The sequence below is a fragment of the Hesperophylax consimilis genome, chromosome 20 (assembly GCF_061612785.1).
Source record: "Hesperophylax consimilis isolate HC1 chromosome 20, BYU_Hcon_1.0, whole genome shotgun sequence".
In the NCBI taxonomy this organism is placed as follows: domain Eukaryota; kingdom Metazoa; phylum Arthropoda; class Insecta; order Trichoptera; family Limnephilidae; genus Hesperophylax; species Hesperophylax consimilis.
The window spans coordinates 5,470,478-5,487,608 of NC_142855.1; the positions used below are offsets into that span (position 1 = coordinate 5,470,478).

At 38.7% G+C, this 17,131-nt stretch overlaps 1 protein-coding gene across 1 annotated transcript; it reads left to right on the plus strand.

Annotated features, from left to right (window-relative positions):
- Nucleotides 1–8,335: 8,335 nt before the first annotated feature.
- Nucleotides 8,336–16,776, plus strand: LOC149413966 (serine protease persephone-like). Its single transcript, XM_089643945.1, has 5 exons — nt 8,336–8,340; nt 8,996–9,148; nt 14,547–14,661; nt 15,547–15,678; nt 16,594–16,776. The coding sequence occupies exons 1-5, from the start codon at nt 8,336–8,338 to the stop codon at nt 16,774–16,776; spliced, it is 588 nt and encodes a 195-aa protein (XP_089500071.1).
- The last annotated feature ends 355 nt before the right edge of the window (nt 16,777–17,131 follow it).

Below are 17,131 nucleotides of genomic sequence, written 5' to 3' on the forward strand. Positions count from 1 at the left end.
GGTGGCCACTAAACACGGCTAAAGCCATTTCAAACAAACTTTCCATTCTGATGGCCTTTCACCGGGGCAATACTGAGATGTTTTACGATATTTTACTTCAAGTGATATAGCCCTACCATCTCCAGCCAGTCCAGGGCACCCGACGAGCAATCCGGAGGTCGCGGGTTCAAATCCCGGTATGTGCTGGTCAAGTTGTGTTATTATGTATTCATTTAAAATAGTATATAATATACAAGTACAGTTTAATCATAACAGAAACGCTGCTTGAAATGGCTTTAGTCGTGTTTGGTGACAATTTACTTATTTTTTAAGCGGCCGCTACACTACTCGCTTCGACGCTTCGACGAAGTCCTCGACGAAGTTAGCCGAAGTTCGAAGTGCGTGACCACACACTCGTGCAACTTCGCGAGTAACTCAGTCCAACCAGTCAGTGATTGGTTTATTTATGCCGGGACGCTTCGAGTCCTTTGACTCGGGCGCATTTACCGACAACAATCGAAAGTCGGGCGAAGCGAAGCGAAGTTGCCCGAAGCGAAGCGAAGTTCGTGCCCACACTATCGTATTCGGTCAACTTCGATCAACTTCGCGAGTAGTGTAGCTGGGCTATAACACGTTCATACGTGATTATATCTGGATAGGCAGGTACTTTTCTCTTCCGCATCTCGTTCCCCTTCCCACTACCTTCAGCTTCACAACATACCGCAATTTGGGATGCCATAGTGTCACTGGTTCCAGATGGTTGGTTGGGATGCCATAGTGTCACTGGTTCCAGATGGTTGGCGGTAAAAAATGATTAAAGCAAATGAAAAAACGAAAATCAGCAAACATTTTGTGAGCAATTTAAAACAACACTTGCTTAGAGATTAATATGAAGTTGTGTTGTGTTCCCAGGGACATATTGGAACAGGTCGGAGAGAAGAGATCTCCTGGCAGGTGATTCCAGTGATATTACTGAGTGACAGATGGGTGCTGGGCTCTGCATTCCTCATTACATGGATTAGGTGAGTTTATTGTTTCTTCATTTAAAAATTCAACTCCTTGTAATAATGACTGCAAAGATGATTTGATATTTGAACAATCTCACTTTAAAGATTTAAGCGCATTTTAAACGATATTTCCCAAACTCTTGGTGTACACTGTGTCTGGAAACTCGTGGTATACGCGGCGAACTAAATAATTTACCTCACATAATTGAATGAATTGAGTGTTGCGAAGTCCTGTTTTACCTCGACCGTTTTGCATTTCATCTGTCTGTATGTTTAGTTTGGGTTCAGAATGGTGGCCGTTTTAATTGTTCAGTAAAGATTACTTTCTATGTAAAATTGTCGTGTTTACTTCTTTATTTGCATTTTTTCAATATTATGGCACCTACCTACTAAGTAAACACGTATTAAATATCTACTAATAAATCTTATGACTTCAGAAGAAATTATGCTTACTATTAGCTTCACACAGGAGGCCCGGAGAAAAATAGTTCCCCTCTTTGGGGATGCTGTGTGGGGCGTCTTTTTAGGAAAGGAAGGATGGGAAGTTCTGGGAAGGAGGAAGGTACAAGGGGTGAATAGGAATCTGGGGGTTAGTTATGAATCCATCCCTCCCACTGCGGTGCGAGGCAATGTTCCGAGAGAGTCCTGTTGGAGAGGTCAAAAGGTCTCCGTCAACCAGTCTCTCCCGATCCGGCCTGCCATGCAGTTGGTGGGCAGACACATCTGCCGCCAAGACACCGATAAACCTGATGAACCGGGCACCCCTGCTAAGTCACCAAACGTTGCGAACCACTTGGGGTGACCTATGACAGAGGTGTTGGTTATGTAATAAATAGTTCTCGGGGCGGCGGTACCTATACCCGCCTCAATTCACCGCGTATGCGACTTCTTTTCCAATTCTAAGAGCTTCGTTAGTTCAACTCTGTTTTTATTTTATTTATTTTTTATTTTATTTTATTTTTTTTTTTTAAATACATGAACGGCTATACTGCCTTTTATAAATAAACATATAACAGAGTACAAAAGTAAGAAAAATAATATAATTACATAATAATAGTTTTAAACTTAAAAATAACATACAATTATTTTGTGTATCATTACCAAAAATAACAAAAAAAGAATAATGAGAAATATCATCATTTCATTTCAACATGTCCATATTGTGTATATAAAGTTACATTATGGAAAAATAATTTTTGAGTGCATGTTTATATTGCGCTAATTTAAAAAAAATAAATGTCGCCGATGTTGGCATGTTCATTTCCCAAAATGTGTAATCGACTGATTGGTGAGTAATAATGTGATAATGTGTGTGTGTTATTATAGTAGAACGGTAGAGTCAGTCTATTGTTAGCACGACCAGGGCAATGAAATCGTATTAGTTCTATTAAATCAGGGGTATCCAGGACCGAGTGAATTATTTTATATAATATTAATAGATCACAGATTTTTCTGCGATCTGATAAATTTACGAGATTAGTCCAGTTTAATAACAAATTATAGTCCACGGATTCTCTTGGAATACCTAATTTAAAATTAATATACCTAAGGAATCTATGCTGGACTTTTTCAATCGCTTGAATATGGATATTGTAATGTGGAGCACAAATCGTAGAGTTATATTCCAAAATGTTTCTCACTAACGTTATGTATAAAATGCGAATAGTATCAATGTTACAAAATTGTTTGGTTATTCTAATAATAAATCCCAAAATCTTCATTGCTCCATTAATAATATTAGTTATATGGCTAATAAATGTAAGTTTTGAGTTAAAAATAATACCTAGATCATTTATTGTTTCTACTGAGTTTAATATAATTTTGTCAAGATTGTATTCATAAATTGTCGGTTTCTTTATTTTATAAAATCTTATTATTTGACATTTACTAATGTTAAGTGCCAGTTTATTGCATATACACCAATTAAACAAGTTGTTTAAATTTTTTTGTAAAATTATGCAATCAGAAATATTTTTAATTTTTTTATATAATTTTAAATCATCAGCAAATAACAGGATATCAACATCGGAAAAAACGTCTACTATGTCATTAATAAATAAAATAAACAGTATTGGTCCTAAATGGGAGCCCTGTGGCACACCACTAGTGGCAGAAAAGGCATCCGATATTACGTCATTTAACTTTACAAACAGTTGCCTATTTGCTAAATAACTCTCTACCCATTTAAGAAAGTTCCCGGTTATACCCATACTCCATAATTTATTTATTAATATTTTATGACAAACTTTATCGAACGCCTTGCTGAAGTCAGTATATATCGAATCTACTTGACATTTATCTGCAAAGGCTTTCGCTATAAAGTTTTCATATATTAGTAGATTTGTCAGAGTTGATCTATTCTTCATGAAACCACGTTGAAACCTTGTTATAATCCCATTTAATTTAAAAATAATTTTATCCAAAATAATTTTTTCAATTAGTTTTGGAATAGTTGACTGTATACACACAGGTCTATAGTTGCATATATCGCATTTGTCACCTTTTTTAAATATGGGTGTGATGTAACTATTTTTCCATGCAATTGGAAAATATCCCGATGACAATGACATATTAAAAATTAAATAGAGGGGATACGACAAGGCATGTAGTGTTTCAATAGAATTGGTGGTATTTTGTCAGGACCTGAACTTTTTTTTATATCTAATTTGTTAATATGGGTTTTAATTTCATTTATATCTATGTGAATGTTAGAAATTTGTAAATTGGTGTTAGATGAAAAAAAAGGAATTTCACTATTATCAATTGTGTTGTCATATACATCTTTAAAAAATGAAGCAAATAAATTAACAATAGTTTCCGCATTATTTCCATTTATGCCGTTATAATACATGCTAGCAGGTATATCTATTTCATTTCTTTTTAATGACTTTGAGTACTTCCATAAAGTGTTGATGTCGTTATTTGCAATTGAATTTTCCACATTATTTAAGTATTCTTTGTAACAATTTTTAGAAAGATCGTGACATTGGCGCCGAATTGAATTGAATTGAATATAATATTTAATTGATTTAGAATTTTTGTACTTTTTATGTATTTTCTTCTTCAATAGAGTCAAGTCAATTAAATCTTTACTGAACCACTGAGGGAAAACATTATTTTTACATTTAATGTAAGGCACACTTTTTTCTATGATATTGTGAATTATTTTATAGAATACGTTGATATTTTCGTTAATATTTTCTTGTTTTAAAAAAGTCCAATCAGTAGCATTTAAGCATTCATTCTTCTTCTTCAATGGCCCTACAGCCCATTTCGAGCCTTGGCCTCCTTTAACATGAGCCTCCACCGCCCTCTGTCCTCGGCCGTCGTCTTCCAATCTGCAACATGGAGTAGTCCTCTGGCATCTTTCCTGACATCGTCCTCCCATCTCAGCCTAGGTCTGCCCGCCTTACGTTTGCCTCCCGGGTGTCTTGTTAGAACCTTCTTTGGTACACGTGTGCTTGGCATTCGGTGCACATGTCCGGCCCATCTTAGTCTTTGGAGCCGTAAATAAGTAGAAAGTTAAGCATTGATTAAAATCAGCTTTATTAAAATTGTGAAGTGATTTTTTGCACTGTAGATTTGGTATTTTATTTAGTGTTACGCTAATATTTAATGGAGGATGATGGTTATCTACAGGTAATATTATTTCACTTGATTTTGCTACAGTTACTGAAGTATCACTTGAAAATACCATGTCCAGTATTTTGTTATTACAATTTTCAATTTTATTTAATTGTGTTAGATTTATAAAATTTAACATGCTTATAACTTCTTTGTTTATAGTTGACAATCCAGCGTTTTCTATACCTGTCAATTCCATAAAGTTTTGATTCCAAATGATGTTCGGAAGATTAAAATCGCCAGTTATAATTATTTTTACTTTTGGATATTTTAATTGTAAAATTTCAATATCTTCAAAATGCTTAGTATAAATACTTAAATCCGATTTAGGCGGAATGTACACATTACCCAATAAAATTCTGTTTTTACCTGTATTAATCATAACAAATAATTGCTCTATTTCAACGTTTTTTGTATTTAACTGTCTGGAGACAATATTTTTCGCTACTGCAATCAGAACTCCACCACCTCTTCTTTTATTGTTTTTAATGTCATCGTTTGTAGATTGATTTCTATCCGGCGGAAAACGTTGTATCTTGACATTCCTAGTTCTGCAGTGTGAATATCCGGATGTAACCAAGTTTCTGTGAAAATCAACACATCAAATATTGAAGTAGTTATTTCTAGTCTGAGAGTGTCCAGTTTAGTTCGAATTCCTCTGACGTGTTGATAATATAGGTAACAGTGATTTAATTTATTGTGTAGTTTTTTGGTGTATGCTGTTGAACGATTTTCGGAATAGAATGAACATATTTTATCGTGAGATTTGTTTCACCGCTATTTTTCCGTTGTTCTAATTCTATTATCAGATTCTTCATGTGATTTCGTTGAGTTATTGTCAAGTCCGGTTTTATCTTAATTCCATCGGTAATTTTAAATTTATTCCGAAGAATGTATTTTACTTGGAAAGAATCTTCAAATACCACTTTAATTGGTCTGATGACTCCAGGTTTTTTAGCACCAAGTCTGTATATTTTTAGATTTTGTGTTGGTATGTCATCAATTTTTTTGATAGTGGATATTATTATTTTTGAGTCATTTGTCAAATTTTCTTCTTGAGACAACTCACTTTCCGGTACGTTTAGAAAGATTGCATTTTTCGATTTTTCCTTCCTTTCTTCCAATTCCATTATGGTTTCACAAAGGTCTGGAATTATTTGAGTCTGTTGATTTTGAGACAAGTTTTTGTAAACGGCGAGTTCACCTTCCAACTTCGCCATTATAGCCGCCATATGAGAAATTGAAACCATGATGTTGTTGGACTCCGGTATTATTTTTGCAATCTGCTTTTTGTTAAATTTATTATTAGGGTTCACCATGACATTTGTTAATTTGTCAACTGCTTCCTTTGCAATTGTGACGAAATTAATAGATTCCATATTAATTTAGATATCTGAAACTTTTCGTTAATATTTTTGAACCGCACAGTGCAACGCCCCTGATTTATATTGGAATAGGTACTGCACAGGTAATGTTTAATATAGGTACCTGCCGCAGAGTTCACACTGTATTATTGGCACATTTATGATTAATTTCGCCTTTTGCTTCGAGCAATATTCAAGAATATAATTTTAATAATAAAATTGATAATTCTCACCGTAATAGGTAGTATGTTTACGTAATTTTAAATAGCACTTTCTTTAACCTATACTGGTAACTGTTTTAAGCCACTATTATTAGTATAAACACTATTTAATAATATTATTATGAAAATGTTAAGGAATACGTGTACTCACTTTGACAGTTGTTGTAGTTTTTTGCTTCGTTAATAAGCCAGTAATTTTGCATAACGAACGACATTATTAAAGAAGATGTGTATATTGACAGTTAAACGAAGCTTATCTGATGCTATGGAGGCCTAAAATATGTTTATCGGCCGTCGGATCATTTCTTATCAATTGTTGACCATATATGACATATGGCTTTATCGACTGACCGTGCTAGACCTCCAGTAACTTTAAGAGATACAGATTGCTTTTGGAGTGTTTCTCTTGTATTAAGTAAGTACCGGTATTTCAATGGAAGATGCTCCGGTTAACGAGCATCATAGATCCTTTGGCACCGGCGCATAGCCGTGAGACCCGCCAAATATTTTTACACAGTTATCACATTTGTCTCATGAGAACAGGTTGTTTCAAAGATTGTCTTTTTATTAAATTCTACAGCTTGGCTGTGTTTGTTCCCTCCTAAGATATGGGTTTCTTCAAGACCCTCTTCAAGAATTACTTTCTTTCCTCAAAATAACCGACAACAGTGAAATTATTTTCCCGAGGCCTAGTTTAATAATGTCTTTTTTTTAATATTTCTGATTTTGGATCAATTTTGAAAATATCGTTTTTGTTAATCCTTAGCCATTTGTCAACCACTCTAGCTAGTTAACTGAAAAGGCACGGACCGCCACTGGTATACACTCATATAACTGTAATATACATTCAAATGATGTAAGCCTGACTGCTCTGTGCTTACCGTTAAACCTAATGTTAAATACATTGGTATTATATGAAGTGGAAATTACAAACAGTACAAAGGATAACAAAATGATTGTATAGTTTTTAAAAGAATAAGCCCGTCGTCCCACGGATCAGGAACAAAACGACACAGGGTTTTATAGCACTCGGTTTATTTCGATTCCTTACCGACCCGTGGGACAACGGGCTAAGATAAATATTTAATTTTAGAGTAGAACCATTTATTTCTCACTGAATCATTCTCGGGGGAGGTACATTCAAAACATTCCACAAAATATTAATAAAATATATTTTTAATTACCCCCCCCACTATCAGACTAATTCAAGACTTTAAAGTCCCTTCCCTGCAAATCTATTTATATAAATAAAAACGAAAATGTTAGTTTGTTCAAAATCTTAAATCTCCGAAAGTTCTTCTGATTGCTTTGTTATTTTGTCATAACGTTGCATTCGAATACGCTATATAGCATATAGATGTCACCTGTGACAGGTAAAACATGTTTTCTTCTTAAAACAACGCCATCTGTTGGACGTAAAAGCAACATGCGCCATTGTTTCTCTATCTACACAGACAGACTGAACCACAGCAACGCGTGGCGGGGTACTGCTAGTTATTTATAAAAAATAGCTCTTTTACAAATTCACTTGTTTTGATGATAAAAACATAAAACCACTTTCGAACAGAAATAAACTAAATATTCTTGGCTGAATAACTATCATAACACAACCACAGACCAACCATTTTATAAAAATATACTCGCTGATGTACCATAGGCTTTCCATAGAGTTTTTTTTAAATCTTATGTAGACTGTAGCCTTCCTCTTGTTTTGAAGGTAAAGTGTGCAAAATTTCACCGATTTCGGAATAAAACTGTAGATTTCTATATGTATGAAAGTTCCGCCGGTTTCCTCCCCGCGGCCGCCCGTGACTCCTTCTTATTATTCTGTTTATATTATATGTCTGACCATAGTAGAAAAGGAGATGAGAAGTTAGTTTCATGAGGATTTGTCATTTGGTGACAGATATAGCACCACATGACCCGACTGGTTTTAAGCCACGCATTCCGTATTTCCACCAATTTATAACACATTTCTCTTGAACAATTTAGAGTTCCTAAAATACCTATAAATTGTTTTTGAAGATAATATTTATACATTTGAGTCGAAACGGTAACTATAGGAAATTCCATCGATCGAAAAAAATCTCAAAGTGTGCTCCGAAAATGATAACAGACCAATTTTGTTCTGTTATTTAACATGTCGTAGGTATTAACAAAAATCACAGTGTTTCTTTAAATACAACTTAGGCATTTTTAGAAAGAATTCTTACTAAACGAATCGTGTTTCATTAAATATTTTAACAATTTTCGCAAAATTATTGTCGTTTCATATCTCCCTTCAAACAATCTTCTTCATCTTTTTGAACGCTTACTACGGAGCCTTAAGAACTCTCTCTCTCTGTTTGAAGAGTAAAGTTAGCGAGATGAGTCAGTAGTTGAACAGAATCAATTCCGATATCGACATATATATATTTAGTTTTTAAGAAGTTGCTTTTAAACAGCATCTTTGTTGTCGCTAGTATGGTACGCAGTTATTTTATTTTTCACTCCATGTTTACAAATGATACACCATAGTGTATAGCTACACTAAATTCTGCTTTGTAATACGAGTATGTATGTACCGACTTATATGAATGCAATTTATTTCAAGACGCTTTGAAATTAACGATTTTGTAATGTATTTAAAAGAATAAAAAATTGAATTGAATTGAATCAGCGGTTTTCCTTTGAAATATAAAACCATAACAAATATATGATGGTGGTGAATCTCAGATGACGTAGTGATTGTATTAGACAATTAGACCTACTTAAGATGCACATGGCAATGTTAATATAACCTGCACTTCTTTTGTTTCAGCTCAGAGAAGTTCGTCGGATTGGGGGGGAACTTTACACCTCAGTACAACCCTGACGCTATTTACAATGTGATAAAAACACACTCCCACCCACTATACAACAGGACTTACTCACGCGCGTATAACGACATCGCCCTTCTGCAGCTTGACAGACAGTAAGCTTTTCATAATTATACTAAACATTAGTAAAAATCACAAAACAAATAAGTTCATGGGTGCGACCGGAATTTAAAAAAGAACATTTGCTATTACGGCGTTTACTCTAGCAACTGAGCTATCTCCCGAACCTTCAGACCTGCCGCACTTCTTCATTCCGTTTTATACACATTTAAGTGTGTACATATTATTTTATCAACATTACCAATCTGACGGCCACCGTGGTCGAGTGCTAAGGCTCTCGACAAGCAATCCGGAGGTCGGAGGTTCAAATAGAAAATCTTATTTTAACAATTTATTATGTAGTACATTTGCAGTACTTTATAGAGTGGAATATACTCTCAGTATCGCCCTTGTGTAAGAATACCATTCAGAATTGAAACGTTGCTTGAGGTGGCTTTAGCCGTGTTTGCTGACCAGATCTAAACAGCCAGGTACTTTCCCACCTTCCTCTTCCCCATCTCCTAGGTTAGTTCCTTATAACTTATTAGCAGGAATAGTTCCACCTGTATAGTGCCACCTCAGTGTAGGTCGACCAACAAACACTCCTATGTCCTGTCCTATCTTCCATTCTTGCTACATGCCCTGCTAGCGGAACAGGCCCACTGTTGCTTCACATGGTCTGATGCTCTGTAGGGAACTCGCGCGCATACAAGGGTTAGTTCAAGCAACGCCGGTTCCTTATAACTTATTAGCAGGAATAGTTCCACCTGTATAGTGCCACCTCAGTGTAGGTCGACCAACAAACACTCCTATGTCCTGTCCTATCTTCCATTCTTGCTACATGCCCTGCTAGCGGAACAGGCCCACTGTTGCTTCACATGGTCTGATGCTCTGTAGGGAACTCGCGAGCATACAAGGGTTAGTTCAAGCAACGCCGGTTCCTTATAACTTATTAGCAGGAATAGTTCCACCTGTATAGTGCCACCTCAGTGTAGGTCGACCAACAAACACTCCTATGTCCTGTCCTATCTTCCATTCTTGCTACATGCCCTGCTAGCGGAACAGGCCCACTGTTGCTTCACATGGTCTGATGCTCTGTAGGGAACTCGCGCGCATACAAGGGTTAGTTCAAGCAACGCCGGTTCCTTATAACTTATTAGCAGGAATAGTTCCACCTGTATAGTGCCACCTCAGTGTAGGTCGACCAACAAACACTCCTATGTCCTGTCCTATCTTCCATTCTTGCTACATGCCCTGCTAGCGGAACAGGCCCACTGTTGCTTCACATGGTCTGATGCTCTGTAGGGAACTCGCGCGCATACAAGGGTTAGTTCAAGCAACGCCGGTTCCTTATAACTTATTAGCAGGAATAGTTCCACCTGTATAGTGCCACCTCAGTGTAGGTCGACCAACAAACACTCCTATGTCCTGTCCTATCTTCCATTCTTGCTACATGCCCTGCTAGCGGAACAGGCCCACTGTTGCTTCACATGGTCTGATGCTCTGTAGGGAACTCGCGAGCATACAAGGGTTAGTTCAAGCAACGCCGGTTCCTTATAACTTATTAGCAGGAATAGTTCCACCTGTATAGTGCCACCTCAGTGTAGGTCGACCAACAAACACTCCTATGTCCTGTCCTATCTTCCATTCTTGCTACATGCCCTGCTAGCGGAACAGGCCCACTGTTGCTTCACATGGTCTGATGCTCTGTAGGGAACTCGCGCGCATACAAGGGTTAGTTCAAGCAACGCCGGTTCCTTATAACTTATTAGCAGGAATAGTTCCACCTGTATAGTGCCACCTCAGTGTAGGTCGACCAACAAACACTCCTATGTCCTGTCCTATCTTCCATTCTTGCTACATGCCCTGCTAGCGGAACAGGCCCACTGTTGCTTCACATGGTCTGATGCTCTGTAGGGAACTCGCGAGCATACAAGGGTTAGTTCAAGCAACGCCGGTTCCTTATAACTTATTAGCAGGAATAGTTCCACCTGTATAGTGCCACCTCAGTGTAGGTCGACCAACAAACACTCCTATGTCCTGTCCTATCTTCCATTCTTGCTACATGCCATGCTAGCGGAACAGGCCCACTGTTGCTTCACATGGTCTGATGCTCTGTAGGGAACTCGCGAGCATACAAGGGTTAGTTCAAGCAACGCCGGTTCCTTATAACTTATTAGCAGGAATAGTTCCACCTGTATAGTGCCACCTCAGTGTAGGTCGACCAACAAACACTCCTATGTCCTGTCCTATCTTCCATTCTTGCTACATGCCCTGCTAGCGGAACAGGCCCACTGTTGCTTCACATGGTCTGATGCTCTGTAGGGAACTCGCGAGCATACAAGGGTTAGTTCAAGCAACGCCGGTTCCTTATAACTTATTAGCAGGAATAGTTCCACCTGTATAGTGCCACCTCAGTGTAGGTCGACCAACAAACACTCCTATGTCCTGTCCTATCTTCCATTCTTGCTACATGCCCTGCTAGCGGAACAGGCCCACTGTTGCTTCACATGGTCTGATGCTCTGTAGGGAACTCGCGAGCATACAAGGGTTAGTTCAAGCAACGCCGGTTCCTTATAACTTATTAGCAGGAATAGTTCCACCTGTATAGTGCCACCTCAGTGTAGGTCGACCAACAAACACTCCTATGTCCTGTCCTATCTTCCATTCTTGCTACATGCCCTGCTAGCGGAACAGGCCCACTGTTGCTTCACATGGTCTGATGCTCTGTAGGGAACTCGCGAGCATACAAGGGTTAGTTCAAGCAACGCCGGTTCCTTATAACTTATTAGCAGGAATAGTTCCACCTGTATAGTGCCACCTCAGTGTAGGTCGACCAACAAACACTCCTATGTCCTGTCCTATCTTCTATTCTTGCTACATGCCCTGCTAGCGGAACAGGCCCACTGTTGCTTCACATGGTCTGATGCTCTGTAGGGAACTCGCGAGCATACAAGGGTTAGTTCAAGCAACGCCGGTTCCTTATAACTTATTAGCAGGAATAGTTCCACCTGTATAGTGCCACCTCAGTGTAGGTCGACCAACAAACACTCCTATGTCCTGTCCTATCTTCCATTCTTGCTACATGCCCTGCTAGCGGAACAGGCCCACTGTTGCTTCACATGGTCTGATGCTCTGTAGGGAACTCGCGAGCATACAAGGGTTAGTTCAAGCAACGCCGGTTCCTTATAACTTATTAGCAGGAATAGTTCCACCTGTATAGTGCCACCTCAGTGTAGGTCGACCAACAAACACTCCTATGTCCTGTCCTATCTTCCATTCTTGCTACATGCCCTGCTAGCGGAACAGGCCCACTGTTGCTTCACATGGTCTGATGCTCTGTAGGGAACTCGCGCGCATACAAGGGTTAGTTCAAGCAACGCCGGTTCCTTATAACTTATTAGCAGGAATAGTTCCACCTGTATAGTGCCACCTCAGTGTAGGTCGACCAACAAACACTCCTATGTCCTGTCCTATCTTCCATTCTTGCTACATGCCCTACTAGCGGAACAGGCCCACTGTTGCTTCACATGGTCTGATGCTCTGTAGGGAACTCGCGCGCATACAAGGGTTAGTTCAAGCAACGCCGGTTCCTTATAACTTATTAGCAGGAATAGTTCCACCTGTATAGTGCCACCTCAGTGTAGGTCGACCAACAAACACTCCTATGTCCTGTCCTATCTTCCATTCTTGCTACATGCCCTGCTAGCGGAACAGGCCCACTGTTGCTTCACATGGTCTGATGCTCTGTAGGGAACTCGCGCGCATACAAGGGTTAGTTCAAGCAACGCCGGTTCCTTATAACTTATTAGCAGGAATAGTTCCACCTGTATAGTGCCACCTCAGTGTAGGTCGACCAACAAACACTCCTATGTCCTGTCCTATCTTCCATTCTTGCTACATGCCCTGCTAGCGGAACAGGCCCACTGTTGCTTCACATGGTCTGATGCTCTGTAGGGAACTCGCGCGCATACAAGGGTTAGTTCAAGCAACGCCGGTTCCTTATAACTTATTAGCAGGAATAGTTCCACCTGTATAGTGCCACCTCAGTGTAGGTCGACCAACAAACACTCCTATGTCCTGTCCTATCTTCCATTCTTGCTACATGCCCTACTAGCGGAACAGGCCCACTGTTGCTTCACATGGTCTGATGCTCTGTAGGGAACTCGCGCGCATACAAGGGTTAGTTCAAGCAACGCCGGTTCCTTATAACTTATTAGCAGGAATAGTTCCACCTGTATAGTGCCACCTCAGTGTAGGTCGACCAACAAACACTCCTATGTCCTGTCCTATCTTCCATTCTTGCTACATGCCCTGCTAGCGGAACAGGCCCACTGTTGCTTCACATGGTCTGATGCTCTGTAGGGAACTCGCGCGCATACAAGGGTTAGTTCAAGCAACGCCGGTTCCTTATAACTTATTAGCAGGAATAGTTCCACCTGTATAGTGCCACCTCAGTGTAGGTCGACCAACAAACACTCCTATGTCCTGTCCTATCTTCCATTCTTGCTACATGCCCTGCTAGCGGAACAGGCCCACTGTTGCTTCACATGGTCTGATGCTCTGTAGGGAACTCGCGAGCATACAAGGGTTAGTTCAAGCAACGCCGGTTCCTTATAACTTATTAGCAGGAATAGTTCCACCTGTATAGTGCCACCTCAGTGTAGGTCGACCAACAAACACTCCTATGTCCTGTCCTATCTTCCATTCTTGCTACATGCCCTGCTAGCGGAACAGGCCCACTGTTGCTTCACATGGTCTGATGCTCTGTAGGGAACTCGCGCGCATACAAGGGTGGAAACTGTGATATATACCTAGCGCAGACCCTTGAAACATCGCAGATAGTCTGAATTCTCGACAAATCAGTTCTAATTTTGAAAATAATGACACTTAAATTCAAAACCAAAGTTCTGGATATGATTTAAAATTTTCACGTCTTTAATTTACAGTGATTTCTTTTTTGGGGTATTATGCCATGTTGCGCTAACTCCTTCTTTAGCCAACATTTCGGACAGCATTATAGTGTCCATCATCAGGGCAGATGTGTAATCGAATGTGAATTTACATGTTTATTTGTAATTACTGTAATGCTGTCCGAAGTGGGATAAAGAAGGAGGTAACGCAATATGGCATAACACCCCAAAAATAAATCAAAGTTCTGGAGTTCATTGAACCAGAGTTACGGACAGAGTCACAACCGACATTAGAACCTATTTGTAATTATTATTACAATGTTACAGTCAATAATCTGTTGAAAAGTAATGTCACGATATTTATTATTTTTATGAAATTTTATAATTTATTGTTACTTTATTACCATTATTTCCAATGTCATGCGTCATGCGTCATGCGTCATGCCGGAATATCGGCATACCGCACCTAAAGGGTTAAGGAATATTATTGCATTGCACTACCACTTCAAAGTTTTACAGAAATAAATTATATAAATTTCAGGGTAACCTTCACAAGCAGTATAATCCCAGTCTGTCTCCACACCGGCACAACTCTTCCTGACAGTGGCTTCATCCTCACTGGGTGGGATGACTCACTCACCATACCTCCCCAGAAGGTTAGAACACATTTCTCTGCCAATGACCAAGAATGAACAATGACCGATGATGTGATAACTATATTATGGACAGCTGTGGCTGGTACTAAATGTACATTTGTTTAAATAGATATCTAACCATCACGCCGTCTCCCCGCAGGGGTAGGCAGAGAGGATGGACCGCCACACAACTCTGTTTTAACACACACTCCTCGCTTCATGCACATTCATACATAGGTTCTGTTAATCTGAATCTTGAGATGACCCAAGTACTTGCCATGTCTACCTTGGGAGTCCCAGACTCCTTCTACCATCCGCTCCTTTCTCCGTACATTCGCTCTACATGTCAAACCCATCTTAGGGTCCCTTTATAAAACTTTTCCACAAAGCTTACATTATTGAATTCTTTCCCGATCTCCACATGTTTATAGTATTTCTACCACTCTGAAGAGGAGAAATGAAATGTTGATTAAAGCACACACTTAGAAGTAGCTGCTTCAAATCCTCGCGTGTAATTTCACGATAAATTATTAATTTATTAAAAGTAATGTACATATATATTTGTGGCACGTTCCAGAGTGGAAGATACTCTCAGTATCGCCCTGGTGAAAGATCTTCATCCGGATCAAATGTATCTTGAAATGGCTTTAGTCGTGTTTGGTGACTAAATCTAATTGGTCAGGTACTTCTTCACCTTACTCTTCTTCATCTCCTTCGCCTCCCCACTTCCTCAATTGGGGATGTCATAGTCCCACTGGTTCTAGACGGTTGGGAGTAGTTGAGAGACTTGTGTAGTATTTACATTAAAAAAACACATTTTTTCAAAACGTCACTTCACATTGTAATACTATACGGATTGTTCTCATTGGATTAAACAATTAGTTGGTACGTTTTTCAAAATTTCAGACGACAATGCAGAGAGTATCTCAGGAGGAGTGCTCTAGAACATTCCCCGCTGACAGCTCTTACCACCCTGCCGGTGTAAAACATGACCTGGAGATTTGCAGCCGCCCAGTCAACACAACTGGAGAATGTCCGGTATGTAACACTGGGATGCATTGTACACCAAGCTCATTATAACAAGGGTGTTTTTTTATTATTCAATATTCATAATAAAACATTGATGTAACAAGAATTTTATAAATAACAAAAGAGTAGTCCCGCTGCCTGCCCCATGGCAGCTTGTCTACAGGTCTACCATTTTTTTCAATTTAATTAACATAACACATCATAATTTTGCATATAAAAATTAGTTTTAATTTCTTAATAATGTCTATATTATGTAATGTAACATTCAATCTCTTAGGACGGGTTGTTTCACAGAATTTGAACAATTCATCAAATTTCAAAGTTGATTTTCAAGTTCTGTGAAGGTTCTATTCAAGTTCTGTTAGTATTTCAGATTTGTGAAGCCCTTGGCCAGTAATTATATAATAATAGAACTTGAATAGAACCTACACAGAACATGAAAATCCACTTTGAAATTTGATGAATTGTTATTATTCCGCGAAACAACCCGTCCTTATTCTTCTTCTGATTGCTCTCTTCTCTCGGAATGTATCTACTATTAAGGAGAAACGACTTCCTTAATTAATTCCTCCCGTGGATTATCATTTGGGTAACTTTTTCGTATTATATGATTAAGTAGGTAGGTATATAAGTACCTACTAGTATAATTAATTAATGTTACTTCTGAAAACTTATATACCTAGGTAGGTATATAAGTTTTCAGTGAGAGAAAAACGAAAACATACATTTTTTGGGAGCGAGGACTTTTATTCACAGAACTACTAGGGTTAGGTTAGGTTAGGTTAGGTTAACCAAACCATTTCCATTGACCATGAATGTAAACACTGACCACCTACCGGTTTTAAAGAAGCGATTAATTAATTAAAATGAATTAATAATCTGCCATTTGAAGTGTGTTCACTTTATCACTTTATTTGTTCTCAGGACTGGTACTACGGCAGCCCGCTGACAATATCCAACAGCCCCAGGGTGGCCTGTACTCACCTGCTGGTGGGGTTGGCATCCTGGTATAACACTTCACCCTGCATAGTGACCAATACGCGGATATCTACCTTTGTCTCTTGGATAGAGGGTATTGTGTGGCCTGAAAGCGGTGTTGTTGTTTAGGACCGTGTTTTAAGCAATTTGTAATTTTTTTTTTCATTCTGCATATAATGGTATCAATAGAATTAGTTAAGGGGGACAGTTGCCCTAATCTCCCACCCAGTGTATACAGGGTGTCTGGAAACTTGTAGTACAAGCGCAAACTGGCGCATCTACGTCACATGGAAAACCGAAAAAATACTCTGGTTTTGTTCTATCAGAGCAATTCAATTCTTTTGTTACATTTTTTTATATTAAAACCTTTTTTAACCGGGCCGACGCTTCGACACATTTTAAAATACTACCAATTAAAAAAAAATTATAAATTCCAACTTCTGACTCGATTTACTCGAAAATGGAAACTCACATAATAAAAAAA